Raw genomic sequence first — 21,013 nt, 5'->3', positions numbered from 1 at the left:
GCTACTTCCGGTCATCTTCTGACACTATGTCCTGTGTCGCACATGTCTGACTGACTGCGACTGAGATTGTGTCAGCCCTGTTCCCCTCACACACTAGCAGATTTTTGTGCCAGCTGCCCATGCCGACTGTCCCCGACTAGCGTAGAAGCGTAGTCTGGTGGAGACTTTGTCCAGCTGGGAATTGTGGGTAAAGTCTGCCAAATAAATAAATAAATAATAAAAATCTTGTCCTCCTAATCCTAATCATCCATGGATGATAAAACACATTTTACAATCATATTTGTACACATTTATTTGAATACTCAACTATACAGGATATTTTAAGAGTAACATTCAGTATGCTTAAAACAAAATCATAAAAAACAACTGTAAAGCTTGCATATTCCGGGATTTTTTTTGTTTTTCTATTTATTTATTTTACTTCTTTTATTTTTTGCAATGTCATTCACTCAATGAATAGAAGCACTTTCAGACTGTTACGTTTCTCTAAAAAGAATTTGGTAAACACCCTTTTTTTTTTAAAGTCATGCTCTTGCAAGCTGTAAGTAAGTGCAAAGATCAGTTCGGAACAGGTAGTGGATTCGCAGTCTTCTGTTTATGTACATCTTTTGTATCGCGAGTCGACATTCAGTATTTTCAAAGAACAGAATGAAGGACTAAACCAAAAACAAAAAAAGCCTCTCGACTGGAGTGGATATATTTACATTTGACTAACTTTGCTTCTCGATCAAAAGAAAAGAAAATACATCATGTCCTGTTATCGGATTCGTTTATGAGGCCACTGACTTCGGCTGCGAGGAGCTTTTTTATTTTTTTTTTAGTAAAAAGTTAAATTATGTTGTGAGCCCAACAACTTTAATTTAATCAGTTTAGTTCCCTGACATCGCCTAAACACAGTTCCTTTGCATTACATAAGCAGAAAGAGCTTCCATCTCCTTTTCCACTCATAGTACCTCGATCTAAAAGTTGTATCTAAAAGGGAATTATTCATTCACGAGTGTTTGTGTTGAAGGTGCCATATTCAATCCTGAATATTAGACCTAAAACAACAACTTTTTTTTTTTTTTTTACTGTACGCAGAATGATCTATAGCACCTACGTTAACATTTCCACTAAACAACTACACTCTAATTTGTCAGAAAAGATAATTAAAGGTTTGTGCTTTCAAGACATTCCCTGTATAGAAAAAGCAGAGGGGTGTGATACTTTATCACGGCCAGAGGGAGGCACTGTGGGCCCATCAGAGCACAAAACCCCAGCGCTGATAAGGCATCATACTGTACATTACCACAAGGTATGAGGACATGAGGTAAGTGGCCGACATGCCTGTTACATCCTCAGTTGCCCCTAAAGAGTAAAACAAACTTGGGCTTTCAATTTGGGGTTATAAAACTATTAGTACAGGGGCATCAAACAGAAAAACTGTACATCCAAATAGGTCAATTTAAATTCCTACTTCTTCTACACAAATGTCGGCTGAATTTCAAAAAGAATACGAGCACTGGTTCAAACCTCTGAGAGTCTGAGAACAGGTAATAGGACAAGGCCATTGAGAAATAGTCAAGACACTACTTCACCCAGCTCAATTTATATTTTTACAGTTCACAAAGTCTAGTCGTTTCTTTTCCCTTCACAAATGTATCTCTCTAGTGGAAGACAGTGGATTGCAGGAGGTACAACAAGGCACGGCCCCTCACAAGCTCAGGTCAATGATGATGTGCTCAAAGATCTGCGTGTTTCCCTTGAAGCTCGAGGAAAAAATGAAGTCCCTGCGGTCGGTGGGAACCACGGTGAAGGAGCGCGGCGCTTGGATGTACACCTCCTTGAAGCGGTCAAAGAGTTTCTTCTCGTCATCCCACAGGTAGATCTGTGAGAAGGTGTAGTCGCTCCCCAGAGCCAGATAGTAACGCTCCTTGAAAGAGAAGGGCTGCAGAATCATGGAGCCTCGCGAGGGCAAAGCCTGAACCTCTGCGAACAGCTTGGTGCCCCAGCGTACAATTTTGGAGTCGCCGATGTAGCGCGTCAGAGCCAGGTAGAGTTCCTCCTTGATCCGGAAGTGTTTCACAGCAACGACGTCCTCCATGTTGGGGATCTCGCCCTGCAGGACAAACTTCTGGTTGCTCCGGCTCCACTGGTAAATCACGGGAACCTGAGAGCGGCTTGCCAAAATAAGGTGAGCCTTCCCGTCCAAGTTCAAGAACTCTGCATCCGTGTCGCGGTACCACTCGTGCAGCGACTGGTACGAATAAAAGCCGTTATCGTTCCACTTGTAGAGGGTGGACAGGCCCGCTTTCGAGCTGTCCGCGATCACGAAGAACCAGTCGGAGCCGATCTGGAACGCCTCGATGTCATTGGGCTTGGAGATCTTGGACACCTCAATGTCCTGGAACTTATTGAATCTGCTCTGGTCATCGTCGAACTTGTAAATGTGGGAACCTCCAAAGAGTTGGGCCACAATGATGAACACCTCATCCAGGATTACAACTGACTTGCAGCCCACGATGGACTGACCTGAAGGGCAGACGAACAGAACAGCGACACAGTTGAGTCAAACCCAACTAACACATTCTGATCCTTAAGGTGTCGTCTTACCTGTGATATTATCGTAAGTCCTGAAGTTCATTTCTATGTGGTCCCACTGGTAAACCATACAGCTCTCTGTGCTGGGAGCAGCAATAGTCACATAGACGTCATTCTTATAGCTGAATGTGTCGATGGATAAAGACTCGGATGCCACGGACTGATGGAGGACGAAATCTGTGGAAAGGTACATCATGTGCTGATAAACTAATACAAGCAAATCCACACTCAAGCGAAAAAAACAAAACCTTTACACCTCCTAGAATGAGTCAGCTGGGGTTGCTTGATATATTGATGCCAGTTAGAGTTGAGGTAAGGCCAGCTGGCTCAGGTGTTTCTCACCCGTTGATGTGCACTCATTGTGCAGACTCGTCATATCATTGAGGCGCTTGTCCTTCATGTCCTCCGGTCCGGCACACACGACATCCGACACTGTGGCATTGGTGCTCTTCAACCACGTCATGAGCCACTTGGCTCTGCAGTCGCACTCAAAGGCATTGCCTCTCAAATCCCTGCACGGAAGGAGGGCTGAGCGTCAATGCTGAGAAATATACTATAACAGACCGGGTGAAGAGGAAAAAAAAAAACGTACAGCTCTATTAGTGACTCCAGGTCAATGAAGAGGTCCCTGGGCAAGGCCTTAATTTTGTTGTTTGCCAAAGACCTGGAAACAACGGCAAAGAATAGACACAACACATTTGACTTCCATGAGACAATCATACTTGTAAGAAGTAAGAGAAGTAAGAGTCACTGGAACATACAAGTGAGACAAGTCCCTGAGTCCTCTGAAGGCATATTTAGACGCAGTCTCTATCTTATTACTCTCAATGAACCTGTGAAGAAAAGGAAGGCAAAAAACAAACAAACAAACATTACATTTCATGATCGGTTTGGTGCATAACTTCATCAACATCGAAAAGTGCTCATCTTATTATTTTAATCAGACATTCAAGGGTGAATATTGAAAGGACAACACACGTTCAGCCGCTTTCTTCTAAAGGAACCGTGAGCTTGTGGTTACGACAAAGGAAGTCGAGTACAACAAAATTTCCAGTTGCGAAGTCAATGGGGGATCACGGGTGCTTTTCTTGTGAACAAAATAAACGTAACACCATTTGAAAGCACCCGTTTCATGCTGCCTTCAAATGATCTCAGCCTTTCCTACACGACCTGGCGGTTAGCTTGCGAAACTGTTTGTTTAGCAGTCATAGGAAGATGTCGCTACTTAAACGCCAAGCTTTTTGTGTGTACACAGCTTGCGGTAATAATAATACAAATCAAATCACCTGCCTTCACTTTTAATAGCAATGCAAACGATGCCAGATCTAGATCTAGACATTTATTTGTAGTCGGGGGAAATGTTTTGCTTATTCTGTTATTTACACAGTCCTGGTTGAAATATGTGTCTCCTCTGCAGGGATACTGCTTGCGAGGAAGTGCGAAAAGATTTCTTCTAGTTGGAACCACAAGAGGGCCGGTGGTAGACACTCATCTGCTATTATTAGTTTCTGAACGTGTCAGCATCAAACCACATTACCCGACTCCTAAGACTATTTGTTGAAGTGTGCAGTTTTATCCAGGTACAGCGAAGGCTGTGCTCACTGTCCTCGTCTTCGTACCCATGCTCAAAAACAACACGAGAACTTACAGGTACTCCAGATGTGGAAGGCCTGAGAATGCATCATCCCTTATAGTTGTTAGAGAATTGGAGTTCAGAAGCCTGGAAACAAAACAAAGCACATATTAAAATGTTGGCTACCAGGACAAGGCACTGTTTTATGCTTCCATCTGAGAGAATAGAAGAAATCATTCAGATGTGGCTTCCTTGGCGATGGCACAATCAATTAAGCAAGCAAAAATAGAGCTAAACGCCCTCAGCCCTGTTATGATTTAGCTCACATGCTCTGCATCTGCCACGCCTTTGTTGATGCTGACATTAAGAGCCGTCACTAGTGGAGTAACAAAGTAGATTGATGGCGTCCGGTAAGTACAGTATGGTACGAGGCAGCGCTGAAAGCTCAAGAAAAAAACGTCCATTATTTATTTCCAGGTGTCCAGCCCTCTTTAAAAGCCTTCCCTGCTAAAGAGCTTTAAGGTGCACCAACAGACTCACCGCGTCTGAAAGTTAGTTACTTCATGTGCTTCAGCGACATAAAAGCCTCTTATTATCCATGTATAATAATAATAATAATAATAAATAGTGTGTGCCTGTCACACACAAATGATGAAAATACATTTTTCACATACGTTTTGAACGGTCCAAATAAACTACAAGGTCAGCCCATTAAGTAAGATGCATGAGAGGCAGCTTAAGTGTTCTTACAATAGCTGGAGAGATGGCATGTGAGAAAACATCGCCTCTTTGACCTCTGTAAAAGTCCCATTGACGATGCTCCTGAAAAGAGAGAAGCAGAAAATAAGAACACGAAGCGAGAAAATGCTGAAAAGTGCAGTAAGTCCAGGAATGGACGTTCTGCACCGTCTTTCACGATCAGGATGTGGATGCAGAAATACAGCCAGGGGAAACCAGGATTTCATTTTAATCTCGTTATAATTCAGGCATGTTGTATGGAACATATACTTTAATTCATTTATGTTTTTTTTTTAAAAAAAGAAGAAGCAAAACCACAGCTACTCACAAAGAACTGATCTCGTTGGGGGTAATCCTCGGGATATAGGAGGACCCGACGCAAATGATAGACTCCTTGGAGCAGCTGCATGTTGAAGGACATCGGAAAACCCTTTTCAGATGACCGGGCTGAGACAGGCAGCACAGCGACACGGAAAACAGTGCCCAGATCTTGAGAGTTGGCAGCATCTTTCTTGCCGGGCTCGCATGTGTGAGGTTTTTGCCGAGAGCACCGATCGAGGCAGATGGCACCGCGCGTTTCCACCCTGCACCATGAAAATGCTGCACTGGCTCCCTGACATCAGCGAATCAGCTGCAGCTCCGCTCCGTCCACTTTCATTATTTATTAAGTCAAGGCTCCAGCCGGGTAACTGTTGGTTAAACAGCCATGCACCAGTCATCAAAAAAAAAAAAAAAAAAAAAAAGATATATATTTATATATAAAATAACGCATTATTACGCAGTCAGTCGTTGCCATAGCTAACTTAATACGTTTAATTTAGGCTTCCTTTAAAAAAAAAGAAAAGCCATAGATACATTCTTACATTTATTAAAATCTACTATCTAACGGGGACGTTTTCGTCGATTTAAAAATAAATAAATACATTTCGAATTTAAGTTTTGTGCATTTCCGTGCAAATTACGACAATAAGTTATTTAATTGTCTTACATAATAAAGCCTTGCTCAGACGATTGAGAGTCACATACAGGGTGTAAAAGTCTCTTCGCCAAGTCACATCATTAGGCTCGGATGTGCCGAATAACCTAATGTTAGGACAAACAGTCTGAGGTATAGATTGATCCCTTCTACATATACGAAGAAGCTCTGAGGCGCATAACTGCAGCACCATGGACAGCGCCTCTGTAGCGATGCACACTTCTCAGACAGTAGATAGAGGCTGCTATACAGTAGAGAGGCAGGTGGAAATAAAAATGTAGGCTTTTGATGAACAAGCAAACATTTGATCCCGCATGAACCTGCTGAGACATGCTATGGGGATGATCAAGGACTTTCACGACATCTACAATCAGTTTTTTTTTGTCGCCATGTCAAGATCTAAAGAACTCTGGGAGGACCTCGGGGAAAACATAAATAAAGCTGCTGGGTGCCTATGCCTCTGACTTGGGAGGTGTGCAAGAAACAGACCGCCAACCATTAGAGCAAAACTTCGGCTTAACAATGATCATACACCGACCAGGCATAACATTATGACCCAATTCCTAATATTGTGTATCTGCCTTGTGCCTCCAAATCAGTTGCGACTCATCAGAGAAAGAACATGGGCTTTCTGAGGGTGTCCTGTGGTGTTGTTAGTGGGGGGGCTTTGGGTTGAGGGGAGGGGTCTCTGTTGATCAGTTTGTGGTCTGGTGAATTTGGAGGCCAGGTGCTGTTTTTAATGTTTTTTTTTTAAGTTGTTCGTAAACCATTTGTGTGTTCGTGTCAGATAATCAAACATTGTCATTGCTGTGGGGTGGGGGGGTGCCTGGTCTGGTCTGGTCTAGATGAGTGGTGCATGTCTAAGTAACATCCACATGAACGCCAGATCCAAAGATTTCCCAGCAGAACACTGTATCGTCACAAGACGTTGTGTTTGGTGGTTTCCGGGAGAAGAACCTCGTGTTAACTGTGGAGCATGGTGGCGGAAGCATCATGTGCGCAGCAGTGGACTTGCAGAGAATTCGGAATCGGTTGCGTCACATCAAAGAAAGTGGAAGTTGAGAAGTGGACTTTCGGCGTGATCCTGATCGCAAGCAAACTAATCCAGTGGAAATTTTATTTTTTTTGAAGGTTGGTGGAGGGATTTGAAACAGACATTACATGTGAGAAAACTCTCAAACATCTTTAAAGTGAAAAAACTGCGCCTTAACGTCAGGCGAGAATTAACATGCTCGTTAGGTTGATTGGTGATTCTAAATTGACCTTAGGTGTGAGTGTGAATGGTTGTTTGTCTACGTGTTAGCCCTGTGATAGACTGGCCACCAGTCCAGGGTGAACCCCGCCTCTCCCGCCCCTCGACAGCTGAGATAGGCTCCAACAACCCCCAGCGACCCTGAAGTAGAAGATGAGATGATACCCGTATGAAGTTATTTCTACTAAGGCGGGAAAAGCTAGCTTCTTATGCCAAAGTTGTACCTATTTTTCCAACAAAAAAAAAAAAAGATACTCCCGTCTATTGATGTTTTGGTTGAATATAAATCACCGTGTCTCTTGCGGTACCCGTCTGCGGCCCTCTCCGTGCCACTCTGGCACTCCATCATACCTCCACTCTGCTTGGCAGTTGCCGAGAGACAACGGCGAACGGCCATTCGTCATGCAGAAACATCCCCCGGGGCACTCAGAGTTATGAGTCAGTGCGTGGAGCGCGGATTCAGGTGGACGGTGGGCGGAGGGATGAATGTTAACAATTAAGTGATTTTGAGTCGTTTCGGGAAACACTCCCGATTGCCTGGGCGGTCGCATAAAAAGGTTCGAGTTTATGCCTCCTCGTGCAGGGTTCTTGCATCCGAAGCCCATTTTTCTGATTTACGCCCTGGAGCACGTTTGATCGATACAAGTGGACCCTTTAAAAACTGGCCAGGAAGAGTCAGACAACAACATCACTGCAACATCAGCAAAAAAAAAAAAAAAAAAAGAGAAACGTAGCGATCTGGTTGACATGGAGGAAAAAAGACAAGAGAACTGTGGTTCTGCATAATAAAAGGCTGCCTCCTTTGTATTTGTATTAAATTCAGTGTATGACATTCAGAAGCAGCCATTAAAGCCATCTACGGTGGAGGATTTAATATTCACAGGAGCTGATTTGGTGCAGCATTCACTGCCTCAAAAGAAACCTGCTTATAGAAGAAGAAGAAGAAGAAAAAAAAAAGAAGCTCTTTTGTGAAAAGCACTTCTGCATTTCCGAGTGCTGCATTGTACCGGCGCAGCAAGCTGTGTTTTTCCACTATGTTTTCTTAATGCTTGGGTACAGCCGGGATACGGTGAGAGCGTGCTGATACAGCACCCCCCCCCCCCCCCCCCCCCTTTATCTATACGAGTCCAGCCCTCTCTGAAAGGCCGCCGGGCGGACTGGTTCCACCGTGTTCTACCTGAGGGCTACGAGGGGCTGGTACTCCCCGGTTCTGATTCACGCTGCCCCCACGCTCTTCAGAGCGGCTGATAACGTGCAGAGGATGACGGGGAAGGCACAGGGCGATCTTGGACAGTGCAGTATCGCAGTATAGATTAGTCATCAGTCAGAGAGGCTTTAGCAGGAGTCTATTTTGAGCCTTAGGGTACTACCAGCTCTGCTTCTTAATGAGTGGAAGCACAGAGCACGGAATAAAACAGAAGACATATGAAAACTCCTACCGATTATGCGGTAGCAGTTCTTACATTTCCCTTTACTACAAACGCGGGACAGATCTATGTTTGGTCTCCTATTGATTAGCCGTTGCCCGTGATCTGTTACACGGCCTGAAAATAAATGAGGGTTCAGGTGGAGTTAATGGCTCAACGGAATTTGTATCAGATTACGACATACTGCAGGAGACCCGGCACAACATACTACATTATAAAGCTATATTGTTTCAAATGTCAATGAGTGGAAAAAGCGCAGCATCTTCTAAAAGCACCGGTAGATGCGAACAGATTATTCAGTGACTGCACCGTGAAGGTTTTAGATGGTTTTAATTAAGAAAACTATCCATCCATGATGTGTTTTGAGCGCAAACACATTCAACTTTTTCAACATACGCAGTCAGTGACAGTCTTTGGTCTTACTTTAGATCAGGGACGCACCCTGAGCGGCACACACAAACAAATCAGTTGGTGCCGGTTGCACACAGTCAAAGTTTCACATTTCAGCTCGGCCGCTCGCCGGCCGCGACCTCCGGACTCGACGGAGCCGCTGGGAGAGCGCCTAGCGCTGCGTCCCCCTCTTTCTTCAGCGCCTTCAGGCACTTGTCGAGTCTCTTCATGCACAGCGTCACGTCTTCTCGGGTGATCCCCACGGCCGAGGCAGCGTTGAGGTAAGGGCACGGGTACGACTCCGAGTGCGACATGAACCCGCGAAACGTGTGTCCGTTTACGGTCTGCTCCTTGCCCAGTGGTATGACCCTAGAAAACAAACAGGAATACAATTATAATAATAATAAGAAGAAGAAGAAGAAGAAGAAGAAGTCACATCCAGAGCAACAAGAATCATTTGTGACTTGGCTAAAATTTAGACAATCAACCTGAAAGACAAGCACTAGTATTTAAAAAAGATTGAAGTACGCAACCCATTCAATTAAAATATTTAATATTTGTTACTATTGCTAAACAAATTTGAATTGAAAATGAGTTTATTCAAATAAAAGTAGACGCTCAGTAGAGTCCCTCTTAAAAGTGGAACTACAGGAATGTTTTTATAGATCATCTTCTCTGTTGTATACAGATATTTTTCAATATTTGACCAACAGAGAACTCTTTTTTTTCAGATAATAACATTCTTCTTCTGCATTTTGTTGCATAAGTTCATACAAGTTTGTTAAAGGCTCACACATCAAACCAATAACGTACGTCACAAACCAACTTCTTATTGGTCAAAATTCCCAGGAATCCACGCACATTAATTTCAAACCCTAAAAGAGCTCAGTTACTTTTAGCGCCGTTTCTTGTCTGAATTTGGCTCTTTAGGTGCATAATGCTCCGCTGTGATCATCAGCTGATGACTAAACTTAGACTTACTGTGGTGAGCTGGTAAATGAGATGAAAGATAAACAGCCTGCAGCATCGGGAAGTGATATCTTTTCACTGTTGCTTTAGCTAAGCTTAAAGTTTTTTTTTTGTACGTGTATGCATTTTCATTAACCATCTGTATTCATCTGTCCATCACTCTTACGTCTCAGACACCATATATTTGACCAATTTCATATAAAATATTACTATATCATTACCACCACATCCATCACTACTATTATAGTCTTCATGGACTCTTGGATAAATCCCACACAACCCAACAGACCCTTCAGACACACCATGTATTATATGTTGTAGATCTGTACCAAGCTGTGTTTCAGAGGTGGATCTGAAGAAGACAAACTTGCCCACTTTTGAACCGCAGTTGCTTTTAAAGCCTCAACAACACTCCAACCCAAAATCTGGTAGGATTTCTCCCTTGTCAGCACGGTTTAAACTCGCTTTAATGTGAAATCAATTACCGGCCGGCTACTGGGACGATGCGATAGAGACGCGGAGAGATCATTACGGCGGAGGATGACGCCGTAGTAAGGATGCAGACGTCTATTAATCTGTTTTGTTGGATGACACAACACCTCGTTATTAATGTGGAAAGTACTCGTGCTCAACGTTGAAAGTGCTTTGACTGACGATGGATGTTCTGCAAACATTTATTATGATCAGTGTCGCTGAAGCACGAAGCCAATGCTTCTCATCAAGTTTGCCACGGTTACTCTAAGTGATTAGAAGAAGCTCGACCCTGGACAAACGTTTCCAAGGAAGACAGAAAAGAAAAAGGGGAGAGGAGTTGGGGCTTTGTCTTTGGTGCTTTTTGATGCAACTGAGCCGTGGGTGCGTAAAAATCAGGACAACGCTAAACTATGATGACAGAATGACCCAAATAAATCATTTATTCTGGATATTTTAAATATTTAGATTGCGAGCTCTTATAGAGGGGAGGAGGGAGTAGAAAAAACAAACGGTAAAAAGTAAAAACAGACAAATCCCACTCCCTGCTGTTAAATAAATTAAAAAAAACAAGCTAAACCATTGCTATCGGAGTTTATGGAGCTCTACTCTCGATGTCTAATGGAAGAAATTAGGAGGACGGGACGGGCTGCCTAATCTTCTAAAGTAGTTCCCGCTCCAAACGTATTCAGCAGCTCCATCAGCCTGATTGCTGATTTCCACTGGCCATTTGGTTTTACTAAAACGCGGCACATCCCATCGTTTCCGACGACGGCAGACGCGCCCTCCTTTGTTTTTTTGTCTTTCGCACCCTCCTCTCTATCCGCTTCCACGCTCAAAGTTCTCGTACCTGGCTCCAGACACTTGCCGGGTGAACAGCATGGAGCCGAGCTGCGTCACCGCCTTGTCGCTCTTGGCCTGGAGGCCGTCTAGAGACATGGCTGGAGGGAAAGGAAGGGAAGGGAAAGAAAGGCCACGCCCAATATGCATTAAGGATTCGTCAAAATATCAAAAGAGCACAAACATGTCACTAAGATAGCTTTCATCAAGATATACGACGGTCTGAAGACCCGCCGGTGTGTAATTAGCTCTCGGAGCTTACCCAGTGAAATGGGGTTATGCGGGGTGTGAAGCAACCTCTCCCCGTGCGCAGAAGCCAGACTCTTCAGCTCCTGAGCCAAGAACGAATAAATCTCCTGCAGACACAGATAAGAGGCATGAAGAGACAGAACAAGAGGGGGCAGGGGCCACGCGAAAAGGGACTATAAATAGCTGCGTGCGCCTCCTTCTGCACACGCAGTCTTATTTTGACAGCGGCAAAGCCTCGGGTTTCATCGCAAATTAAGCAAATCTACCCGCAAGCAGGTCGATCCACGTCCAAACCCCACCACCCCCCCTTCACTCCTCCCTTTTATCCAGCTTCCCTCAGAGCTTTAGTGTATCGGCGCACGCCGTACGTTTCCTCGCTGACCCTCTGTGGCCGGGATCTCGATTAGCGTCCACCTCTGGGATCAATTAGAGCGGCGGGAGGAGGAGAGGAACGCGATTGTAACACACGTTTAAAATGTGCTGACACCGTGTTAAACTGAGAGTGTCACATCACAGTGCAAACAGGGGGTTCAGGATGTTATAAGCTCAAGCTCTGGAGGGGGCTGCGTCACATATAGCAGTGTTTTTTTTTTTTTTTTGTAAGTCGCTGGCTACCAGCCCTGCTAGATTTTCCGGTGAGGCGCTGCACATTAGAGGAGCTGCTCTCTGCAACAGTGTGTGTGTGTCTGTGTGTGTGTCGCCACACTCTGCTGACTCATTCTTTCTAAGTTTAAAAGCACCAAGAAGGAAAATGTTTTTTCCTCCAAGAGTCAAACAGCGCTCCAGTGATGTCAAGTGTCTCTAAGTGTCCCTTGTTCTCTAATAACAAAGGCCAACTTTATTGTCCCAGAAAAAGGAGGAGGGGGTGCGGTCGGTGGAGACAGTGCATGGTTACGACTCCCGCAGACAATAAGTTTGTGTGTGCGATCGGCTCTCTTCGATATTCGGTCATTTTCTCGACTGATGTCGACTGAGGCTGCGTGTCAACAAATGAAACGTCTGAATTATTTAAAGCTTGTGACCCCTGGAGAGATGTGAGGAACTCACTCAGTTCTGCAGACACTATGGAAAAGCTGGTCCTGGACATTAATTATGCATATGGCCGACAGAGAAATCAATAATCCTTGATGGTGACCGCCGGTCACGTGGGAAGTCGGAGGAAATTCCTAAATGCACATTTCTGCTACTGAGTGGGTTTTACGTTAACGGCGTTGTGGGGATTTTAGGACGAGTAATCTGCAATGACGGCGTTTATACAGACAGACAGAAAACAACATGTGTCACATTTTGAATATTAAATAAGTATGACTTGTGGCTGCGGGGTTTAGCATCAAGGCAAAACAGACTTAATCCAGTTACAGTGCATTTACGGTACAGCAGTCAGGAGGCGTGAGAATGCTGCAGTGAGGGGGATGCTGCATTGTGAGCAACGCTGCTTCAAAGCAGAGAGCCACCGGGGGGACGTTTTCTGAAACTTCTGGATTCATTTTTATCTCGCTATAGCACACTCCTCCCTGCACAAAGCTCAACCCTCCAATGTGCCCGTGCTCAGCCAGAATGCAGGTGAAACAAAGGGCCGCGCAGAACGTAGACTGTATATAAATATGGATGATGCATCCCCGCTTCCGTGCGTTGGCCGACCTATTGTCTTGCGAGTTTCGAATCTGCGCAGTATGGACTGACTACACACTACTTATACATTTATTAATTTATTCCAACTCTCACCGTCCAACGGGACAGCTTCTCAGAGGGGTTGGTGCAGCAACTTGCAGTCATCATGATGTCACGTCCTGTTTCTATGGCGTCGCATAACTTACTAAAATTAAACTTATGAGAAAAATGGACGCTTGACTGAGCGTCAGGTAAGTTAAGAAGCTTTACTACTGAATCTCTCCATCGATTTCTGGGTCCGTGGCCTAAAAAAAAAACACTGAAGACCCCTGAACAACAGTATAAATATTAAACTGCATTACCATGCTTGAAAAAAAAAATTATTTGATGTATGCTTTACACGTATAAGTTTGGCACAAATCCCATCCACTAACATGGAGGGAGGTGGAGCTTATGACCTATACTGCAGCCAGTCACCAGGGGGAGCTCTACTTGCTTTGGTGAAGTCGATCTTTATACAGTCTATGGTGCACACACGCAATCATGCCAAGTGCAACTCGACTCAAATTTATTCAAGTAGCCATTTTTAGGAGAAAACACACAGTGTTTTTCTACACATCTAAAGTTTAATCTTATCAACATGAGAGAATCCAGCCGACATCACGCTCTAACCTAAGTTCGTGATGAACTACATTCAGCCGAATATAATGTAATGCTCTCACCTTTCTTTCCGAGAGGTATTTCTTATAGCCCCTGGCTCCCAGAGTGAGAAGGGTTATGAGGACGTCGAGGGAAGGTGAAGCCGACGCTCGACCTGAACAAAGAAGGTCGAGAAGATGAAGGTACGTAAAAAATCTGCCGTGTGCAAACTGATTCGCTCCTTTCTAAAGGTGAAGCGTTTTGTGTGTACGTCTATAGCGGACTTGGTGTCAGTTTTCTCTGAGTGTGTGTGATTCAGAGGTGCCCTGACAAAAGAGGAATTTTGAAACTGTATAGAAAAGAGCTGGAGGTAGGTATCAAATGTGCCTGCGAGGTGTCAGAAGCTGCCACTGAATGCTTGATCAGATTCTCCGTTATGTTTACGTGTTCCTTTTTTTAAATTTTTTTTTTATTATTATTTAAAGGATCGGTTTGACGATATTTTATCCAGCATTTGAGTAAAAAGAACACTACGAAATCGGATTCTGCTATCGAGGATTTTAAGTCGTTTTATTGAGCACCGCTGTTATGAAAAGACATGATGTGTAGTGTATCAACCTCAGGAGCTGAGAAGGGAAGCCATCGTGATAAAATCTGCATCTGAATCTGTCATCAATATAACATTTTTATCATAACTGTTGTTCTATGGGTGATGTCACGGAGAATCATCCCACAGATACTTGATCAGTTTGGGATCTGATGAATTTGGAGGCCAGGTCAACACCTTGTGCTGTTCTTCATGTGTTTTGTGTTGCTCGTAAACCGTTTTTTTTTTTTTTTTTTTTTTTTTTTGTGTGTGTGTGTGTGCTGCCATCAAGGAGTGTCATTGCTGTGGGGTAAGGGTATCCCAGCAGAACTTGTATTCTCACAAGATGGTGAAAGTTATTTACTCCTCCTGTCAGTGGTTTTAAAGTTTAATGTTGACACGTTTAAATGTTTAAGAGTCTCAATTGCACCAAAGGGTCTTTCAACTGAGAGCAACAGACACGGTTAAAGCCCTGTCCTTTAAATCACACTTCCAACACTCACATCGTCAGCACTCACCTGGATACATCTTGCTTATCTCTTGTATGAAGGACTCATCAAAACCTGCAATTATGGCGCCACCTACAGGAACCATGAAGTTCTTGTCCAAGCTCTGTACAAAGGCGTCGATTCTTCCCACACGAGCCCCCTGATAAAAGACAGTTGAAGAGGAGACAGTAGCAGGGATCGTATGTGCAACCAGGCTCAATATCGGGCTGGGGTGAAACCGCTACGAGTTGATACCTGCTGGATGAGGTGCATGCATTTTGAGGACTGTACTCCGTATGCATTGTTCACTATATGGGGAATGTTGTATTTGGCACACATAGCGGCCAGCTCCTCCAGCCTGTGACACAGAATTAAAAACACGCTTTTAGAAATTCCCACACTGTGAGCCAAAGTAAACAACCTGCATAAGGCATAATTAAAAAAAAATTACCTGACACAATAATATTACCTGTCAGGGACCCGCGGGGCAAAGCAGGATGTCGTTGAATGAACACACACAACGTTCTCAGCTCCCAGCTCTTTGATCTTGCTTTCAACCGCTTCCAAGTCCGTGCGCAACTCGTCCCCCTCGATGACATTCTCCACGACGACAGGTTCAAAGCCTAACGCGAGCAGTTTTAGAAAAGCGACAAGATTCAGTTGCTCGTTTCGTAAAGTACGACAGACATTGACCGCCGTGTTTGAAACCCCCGTGCGAGCCGGTGGACAGGATGTGAGGCTGGGGGGGCGCAGGATGTTGTTGTCATTGTCAGTACCTGCTGTGATCATGGATTTGAAACAGGACTTCTGGTCGATGCGAGGCCAGATGATGTAGCGAGCCCTCGGCCTCCTGTGACGGAGGGTCAGGAAGCACAGAGTCAGGCTCATTCCTGTTGCCATGGGAACCACGAAGCAGCTCGCCACACTCCGCACACCTGCAAACCCGAGGACACGGAGCGCACATCTATAAATATATATATATCTCGCACAGTGGACAGAAAGGGTGGTGAAACAGCAAAATATCTTTTCATGCTAAGGCGACATATCAAGCAGGAAGTGCGCAGCATTGAGTGTTCACAATCACAACAACTACAAACAGCTGTTATCTTCCAGGGGAGGCCCTCACACAGACTAAAGACCACCACACATGTTCCTGCAGTAGGCCAGTAAGGACAAACCAAACACTGCTTATATAAGGAGGGAGGCCTTTTTACAGTTTACGTTCTCCTAAAGATGTAGACGTCCAATCAGATGGTTCCAACCTTCAATCTCATTACTAGATGCCACCAAATCCTACACAAACAGGAGAGCAAGGACGATACCTTAAGTATTAGGGATGTGAACGATAAACCGACGCGACCGGATATTCGGTTCAACAAGCGAGAGAGTAGCAGCCTCCTCAATCGATACGAATTATCAATGAATTCTTAGATGAATCGGTTATAGAGTCATGGATCGGGTATCGCGAGACTTGGAATCGGTTGGCGGCAACATGAGAGCTGAAGCTGCCCGTCATAAACAAGGGACGACGCGGAAAATGGAGCAGGTGGAGAACAAAAGCGTCAACCTGACCGAAGGTGACAATGCACCGAGAAAGATTTTCAACGCATCGGAGAAACAAAAAACCAAAGTGTGAACCGTTTTTGGGTTTTATAAGAAGGAAGGGAAGCGATAAACGAGGGTTCACTGTACATGTGATTTTGTTGTTCTGTTTTTTTTTTTGTGCCAGTGCCAGTCTTTTACATATTTGAAAAGTAACTATTGTACTGTCACTTTCAAAGACTTGGCTTCTTTATTATATAAAATATCTACAACAAATATTAACCATAGAATCAAATAGTATCGTTCTTACACTGTATGGAATCGAATCGGTCTGTAATAAAAAGATATCGTTTTTGAATCGAATCGTAACCTGTGCATGCAGATGCATATCGAATCATTTATCACAGAGAGATGTGCAATCCCAATACGGATCACGATACTCGAGTCACGATACGATACATTATTGCAATATGATATCACGATATATTTCAATATTCTACACAGCTCACTGAGAAATTTTAAATGCAGCTTAAAATACACAATATATATGTACATCAGAAGAAAATAATAACTAACAAGACATACTGAGTAAAAAAAAAAAAAAAATCCAAGTGATTCATTTCCAGTTTATTGCACTTAAACAGATAAAGTGGTGGGGGAGGTGTGGAAGTCGTTCATGACAGGCCCAAAACAAAACTTTTTCTTTAAAAATCGATTTTAAGATGTTCAAAATCGATATTGTACCAGAAGAAAAAATATCGCGATATATTGCCATATCGATATTTTTTCCACACCCCGACAGACACTGCATTTAGGTTTGTCTTATAATTCTTCCGTCCAATCTAGGCCATTGGTAAATCCAGTCGCCTGAAACTACACAATGCAGCCTCCTTCACATCATGGATTAGTACATCTGGCATAAACAAACAAGCTGGAAACAGTGGCAGGTAAGCATAACCGCCAACTACTGTTTTAGTGGAATCTGTCCTTTCAACACCTCCAGGAAGCACACTGCTGTACATCATTTATCATTTCTATGAAAAACTCAATAATAAGTCAGTGCAAATACTGATTGGTTGAGGGAACCCATACACACCTGCAAGCTTTAAGATGTCCAGCACTACCGAGTTGGTCAGCTTGTTAAGCAGACTGGATCCTGCCGCTTTAGGCTGAATGGCAGCGATGTCTCCTGAGCGGCCGATGCCATGGATCAACCTACACAAAAACAGCTGAATGTCACAACAGGAATCATTAAACTACTTTAATAACTCTAACTTTGGGAAGAGTGAAAACATGGTATTTCCTGGTCATTGCATAAGTAGCATCAAGCTCATGTGAAAAGCCTTATCAATACATCAGCACGGGCCATCTATAAAGACTATTGTACAAGAACACCTTCACTAGTACAGTACGGTGCTTTGACAGCGTTTACTGTTCAGCTACAATACTTTTAACACCATAAAATTCACATAATGACGTTTTATTGAGCTTCCAATGGGCCGGACTTTGCTCCTTCGCTACAGAGATAGCTCTGTTCTGACCCAGTGACTCAGCTGTACTTTCCAGTCTCGCTGATGGAAACCAATCAGTTAAAAGTTCCAACAAAGGCTCGTAAACCAAGACCTTGAGTTCTGATGCTTTCCTTATAAAGACAATTTCACACAAAAGTAAATATTTAATAACCTGGGAGCCAGCCCGACTTCTCTACGTGGAAAGTATTTGTCTGGGATCCCTCTGTTGAGAACTGATTATGTTCTTGGAAAAAAATCTGTTGGACCAATTAAATTGTCTGGGCAGGATTTATTCAGGGATTGACGGATGGATAATCATCTGAGCACCACTGAGTTGAATTGGTAATAAAGTGGGACCCTTTAAAATGTGTATTCTGGTTATACATTTGTTAAAAACAGGGGGCGTTGGAACACAACTTACTACATATATCTTTTAAAACTCTCAAATACCTGCCCGTTAAGCCCAGTATTGATCAGGCTCCGATAATGAGCGATAAAGTATCAAAACGTAACATGAACCTGTAGTGTCGTCTTGCCACGAGGCTGGACGCCACCCGGCCTTCCCGCTCTCCTACCCCACAGTTCCCGAGGAAGTTGTTGCTGTCCATGACGGCCAGCTCGTTCAGGAAGAGCTCCACGGTGCTCTCGCTCCACCCTTCCTCTGGACATTTTCCCTGCAACACACGCAAGGTGAAAACGGGACGTGGCCGCCAGCCTGCAGCGAAGCCACGCGGAAGCACGCGTTGATCTTACCTGCTCCAGCAGGTGCCTGATCAGCTGCTCGTGGCCGCGACGCGCCTGAGAGCCTTTTCGAACGTAGGAAGGCGACACTATCGCCTCGCTCAGGGAGAAGTTTTCACTATTCATCTCTGTCAAACGAGGAGCAAAAACAACAGATATCACAGCTTTTGAATGCTTCTATCAGTGTTATGGGATTTCAGCAGCTCTGAAGTCTTGGGATATTTTGGATTTCTTGGAAACATGTTTCTCTCTATAGATCGTGATGAGGATACTCGGTGGACTGTGAGCACCACTTGCATTTCTCGAGGTAGTTCACAGCTGATTTTGAGAATGTTTGTTCTGCTGTTGTAGATGAAGAGTCAAACATCTCCAAAATAGTTAATCTTCCAGTTCCCGTGTGGGAAGCGCTGCTGACGTTTTCATTCCGAGCATACTTCTGGTGATCGTTTGTCAACACGGCCTTTCTTCCCATAATGACTCTTATCCAGATGTTGCTTTGCATATTATTATAAATGCTGACTTTGGTGATGATGTGGCAGGTAAGTTTCCATCTGATGACTCTTCCCTTTTGTGCATGACCGCTGCAGAATAGAATAAAACACTATGCCACGACTCCTGTACCAGATAAACCTCCCAGCAGCTTGTTTGCAGCCATACAGGAGATCTGTTTGTTTATTTCATAAACATGTTTTGCACACTTTGATAAATTTTCAGCGGATTCCCCTGTTCTATAGGCATGACTTAGCTCCACTTTGAGATCCCCAGGTGTTTGTTTCGACGTTTGCTTTTGTCTTAATAAAAGCTTAAAAAGTGAAAAACGTAATCAAGCTCTGAAAATGTATTATTCCCAATGAGAGCTACTGTCCAGAAGCTGTTAAGAACGAGTTCTGAGAGCGGTGAATGTCTGCAATTCATTAACATTTGGAGACTATTAGATTATTCATAAAAGAGCAGTGAATCATCTCACTGGTAATGAGGAGTTTCACTTAACCTATAACACTTTGTGGGCAAGATAGTGCTCAATAACGCTCTCTGTTGCATTGTGGGTACTGTAGGACCCAGTGTTTGGAGCCTGACTCACATAATATGAGACTCAAGAGATCAGGATATCTTTGCTCCCCCATATTTAACACAACAGCACATTAACCTATAAGTAATTAACTCTTACTAAAACTGTGTGAACACAAAGAATAGCAGCACTTTTATTGAGGGGACAAAAATGCAGCTCATCTGTAGTTTTGAATGCAATTTTTGCATTTTGCAAATTCACCCCACAGATTGAGATTAGACCATCTGGCGGGCAGCTTTTGGTCCGCGGGCGGTATGTTCAACACCTGCGGTCCAGTCCACCAGGTTAGCTTTAACTTGTTTAACCTGGTTTGACAGCAGAGTCGTAAATATTAAATCTCGGCACGCTGATGTTACATTAGTGTTTACTAACGGCACATATTAACACGTTGAGTCAACCTACCAGGGAGGCTGAGTCTGCTGAACCTTTCCAATGTGTTTACCTTGGCAGCAAGGCTGCTGCAACATGGCTAAGCTAGGCTAACTGTTTCACGAGAGGAACAACGAGGACGCACGGACTTCAACGTGGCAGCCCCTTTAAGTGACGGTGTCTCGTCTTACCTCACGGCTTTCCTCAGAGACTCTGTGTTTTAAACTTTCAAGAGGAGGGCGCACGAAGACAGAGGAGGAAGCATGTTGGGAGCAGAAGTTCAGAGGGACGGCGCAACGTCACGGTGTCACATGACCGCGGGGCGCTTATCACGTGACCGACGTCTGCCGTCACTCTGCAGCTGGAAAGCGTGAGCCGGCGAAAGGGTTTCTTTTTACTTATGGAATATCTTTATTTCTACACAAAAGTTTATTAGTGCCACTGGCAGGATCAAATAAAATAAAATAAAATAAAATAAAATAAAATAAAATAAAATAAAATAAAATAAAATAAAAAATACTTTAAATGACTGATATTATTTTTTTTTATTATATTATTTTACTAGAAACATAAAGAGTCTGTTGCGGTTTTGTTAACAGAAAAAAAAAGAAAGAAAGCAGCGTATGAGTGAGTTGGTTTTAGTATAAAGTCGCATTTCTTTAGACAACCACATTTACACATCTGACTGATGCTTTTGGAAACAACTGTACACGAAGTTAATTTCAGCACTCTGATCAATTAGCGAAGCAACAATGAGCAAAAGTGGGAAAGGTAATCACATAAATAAATAAATAAATGTACCGTGTAAAAATCACAGCTTAACAAAGCAAAAGTAAAAGCACGACTGTCCAAATTAAAAGTCAGCATTTTGCAGAATCAGAACATAAACACATGATTTAATATTGTCAATACATTCCTGTGTGTGCAGCATTTAAAAACTGAAATCAAGTCAAGCTTGAACAAATGCTAATTATTCTCAATATCTTGTTTTC

General features: G+C 43.6%; 2 protein-coding genes across 3 annotated transcripts; both read right to left on the bottom strand.

Annotated features, from left to right (window-relative positions):
* Window positions 1-266: 266 nt before the first annotated feature.
* Window positions 267-5,548, bottom strand: lgi2a (leucine-rich repeat LGI family, member 2a). The gene is made up of 8 exons (XM_047604711.1): window positions 5,220-5,548; window positions 4,904-4,975; window positions 4,229-4,300; window positions 3,342-3,413; window positions 3,173-3,244; window positions 2,923-3,092; window positions 2,593-2,757; window positions 267-2,511 (listed from the first exon to the last, which is right to left on the bottom strand). Exons 1-8 carry the CDS (start codon window positions 5,396-5,398, stop codon window positions 1,694-1,696), a joined length of 1,620 nt encoding a protein of 539 aa, XP_047460667.1. The 5' UTR covers window positions 5,399-5,548; the 3' UTR covers window positions 267-1,693.
* A 3,309-nt stretch (window positions 5,549-8,857) lies between these two features.
* sepsecs (Sep (O-phosphoserine) tRNA:Sec (selenocysteine) tRNA synthase) lies at window positions 8,858-20,363 on the bottom strand. 2 transcript variants are annotated; one of them, XM_047604723.1, is made up of 12 exons: window positions 20,213-20,363; window positions 18,596-18,711; window positions 18,362-18,516; window positions 17,428-17,546; window positions 15,566-15,724; window positions 15,259-15,412; window positions 15,045-15,147; window positions 14,820-14,949; window positions 13,799-13,890; window positions 11,479-11,572; window positions 11,227-11,317; window positions 8,858-9,305 (listed from the first exon to the last, which is right to left on the bottom strand). In XM_047604723.1, the coding sequence occupies exons 2-12, from the start codon at window positions 18,707-18,709 to the stop codon at window positions 9,050-9,052; spliced, it is 1,467 nt and encodes a 488-aa protein (XP_047460679.1). In that variant the 5' UTR covers window positions 18,710-18,711; window positions 20,213-20,363; the 3' UTR covers window positions 8,858-9,049. The 2 variants fall into 2 exon arrangements, with proteins under 2 accessions (XP_047460679.1, XP_047460686.1); XM_047604730.1 differs by lacking the exons at window positions 11,227-11,317; window positions 11,479-11,572.
* Window positions 20,364-21,013: the final 650 nt, after the last annotated feature.

Source organism: Mugil cephalus, chromosome 1 (genome assembly GCF_022458985.1).
Source record: "Mugil cephalus isolate CIBA_MC_2020 chromosome 1, CIBA_Mcephalus_1.1, whole genome shotgun sequence".
NCBI lineage: Eukaryota > Metazoa > Chordata > Actinopteri > Mugiliformes > Mugilidae > Mugil > Mugil cephalus.
This window is presented reverse-complemented; position numbering and strand designations above follow the sequence as displayed.

Bases quoted from the DNA above. Each gene is read 5' to 3' on its own strand.
- lgi2a (XM_047604711.1), bottom strand. From the start codon at position 5,398: ATGCTGCCAACTCTCAAGATCTGGGCACTGTTTTCCGTGTCGCTGTGC. The intron at 3,093-3,172 runs GTACGTTTTTTT...CCTTCCGTGCAG, and splicing joins CTGGAGTCACTAATAGAGCT to GGATTTGAGAGGCAATGCCT. The intron at 2,512-2,592 runs GTAAGACGACAC...TCTGCCCTTCAG, and splicing joins GACTTACGATAATATCACAG to GTCAGTCCATCGTGGGCTGC.
- sepsecs (XM_047604723.1), bottom strand. From the start codon at position 18,709: ATGAATAGTGAAAACTTCTCCCTGAGCGAGGCGATAGTGTCGCCTTCC. The intron at 15,413-15,565 runs GTACTGACAATG...TGCTCGCGTTAG, and splicing joins CAAATCCATGATCACAGCAG to GCTTTGAACCTGTCGTCGTG. The intron at 13,891-14,819 runs GTGAGTGCTGAC...TTCTTTGTTCAG, and splicing joins GATAAGCAAGATGTATCCAG to GTCGAGCGTCGGCTTCACCT.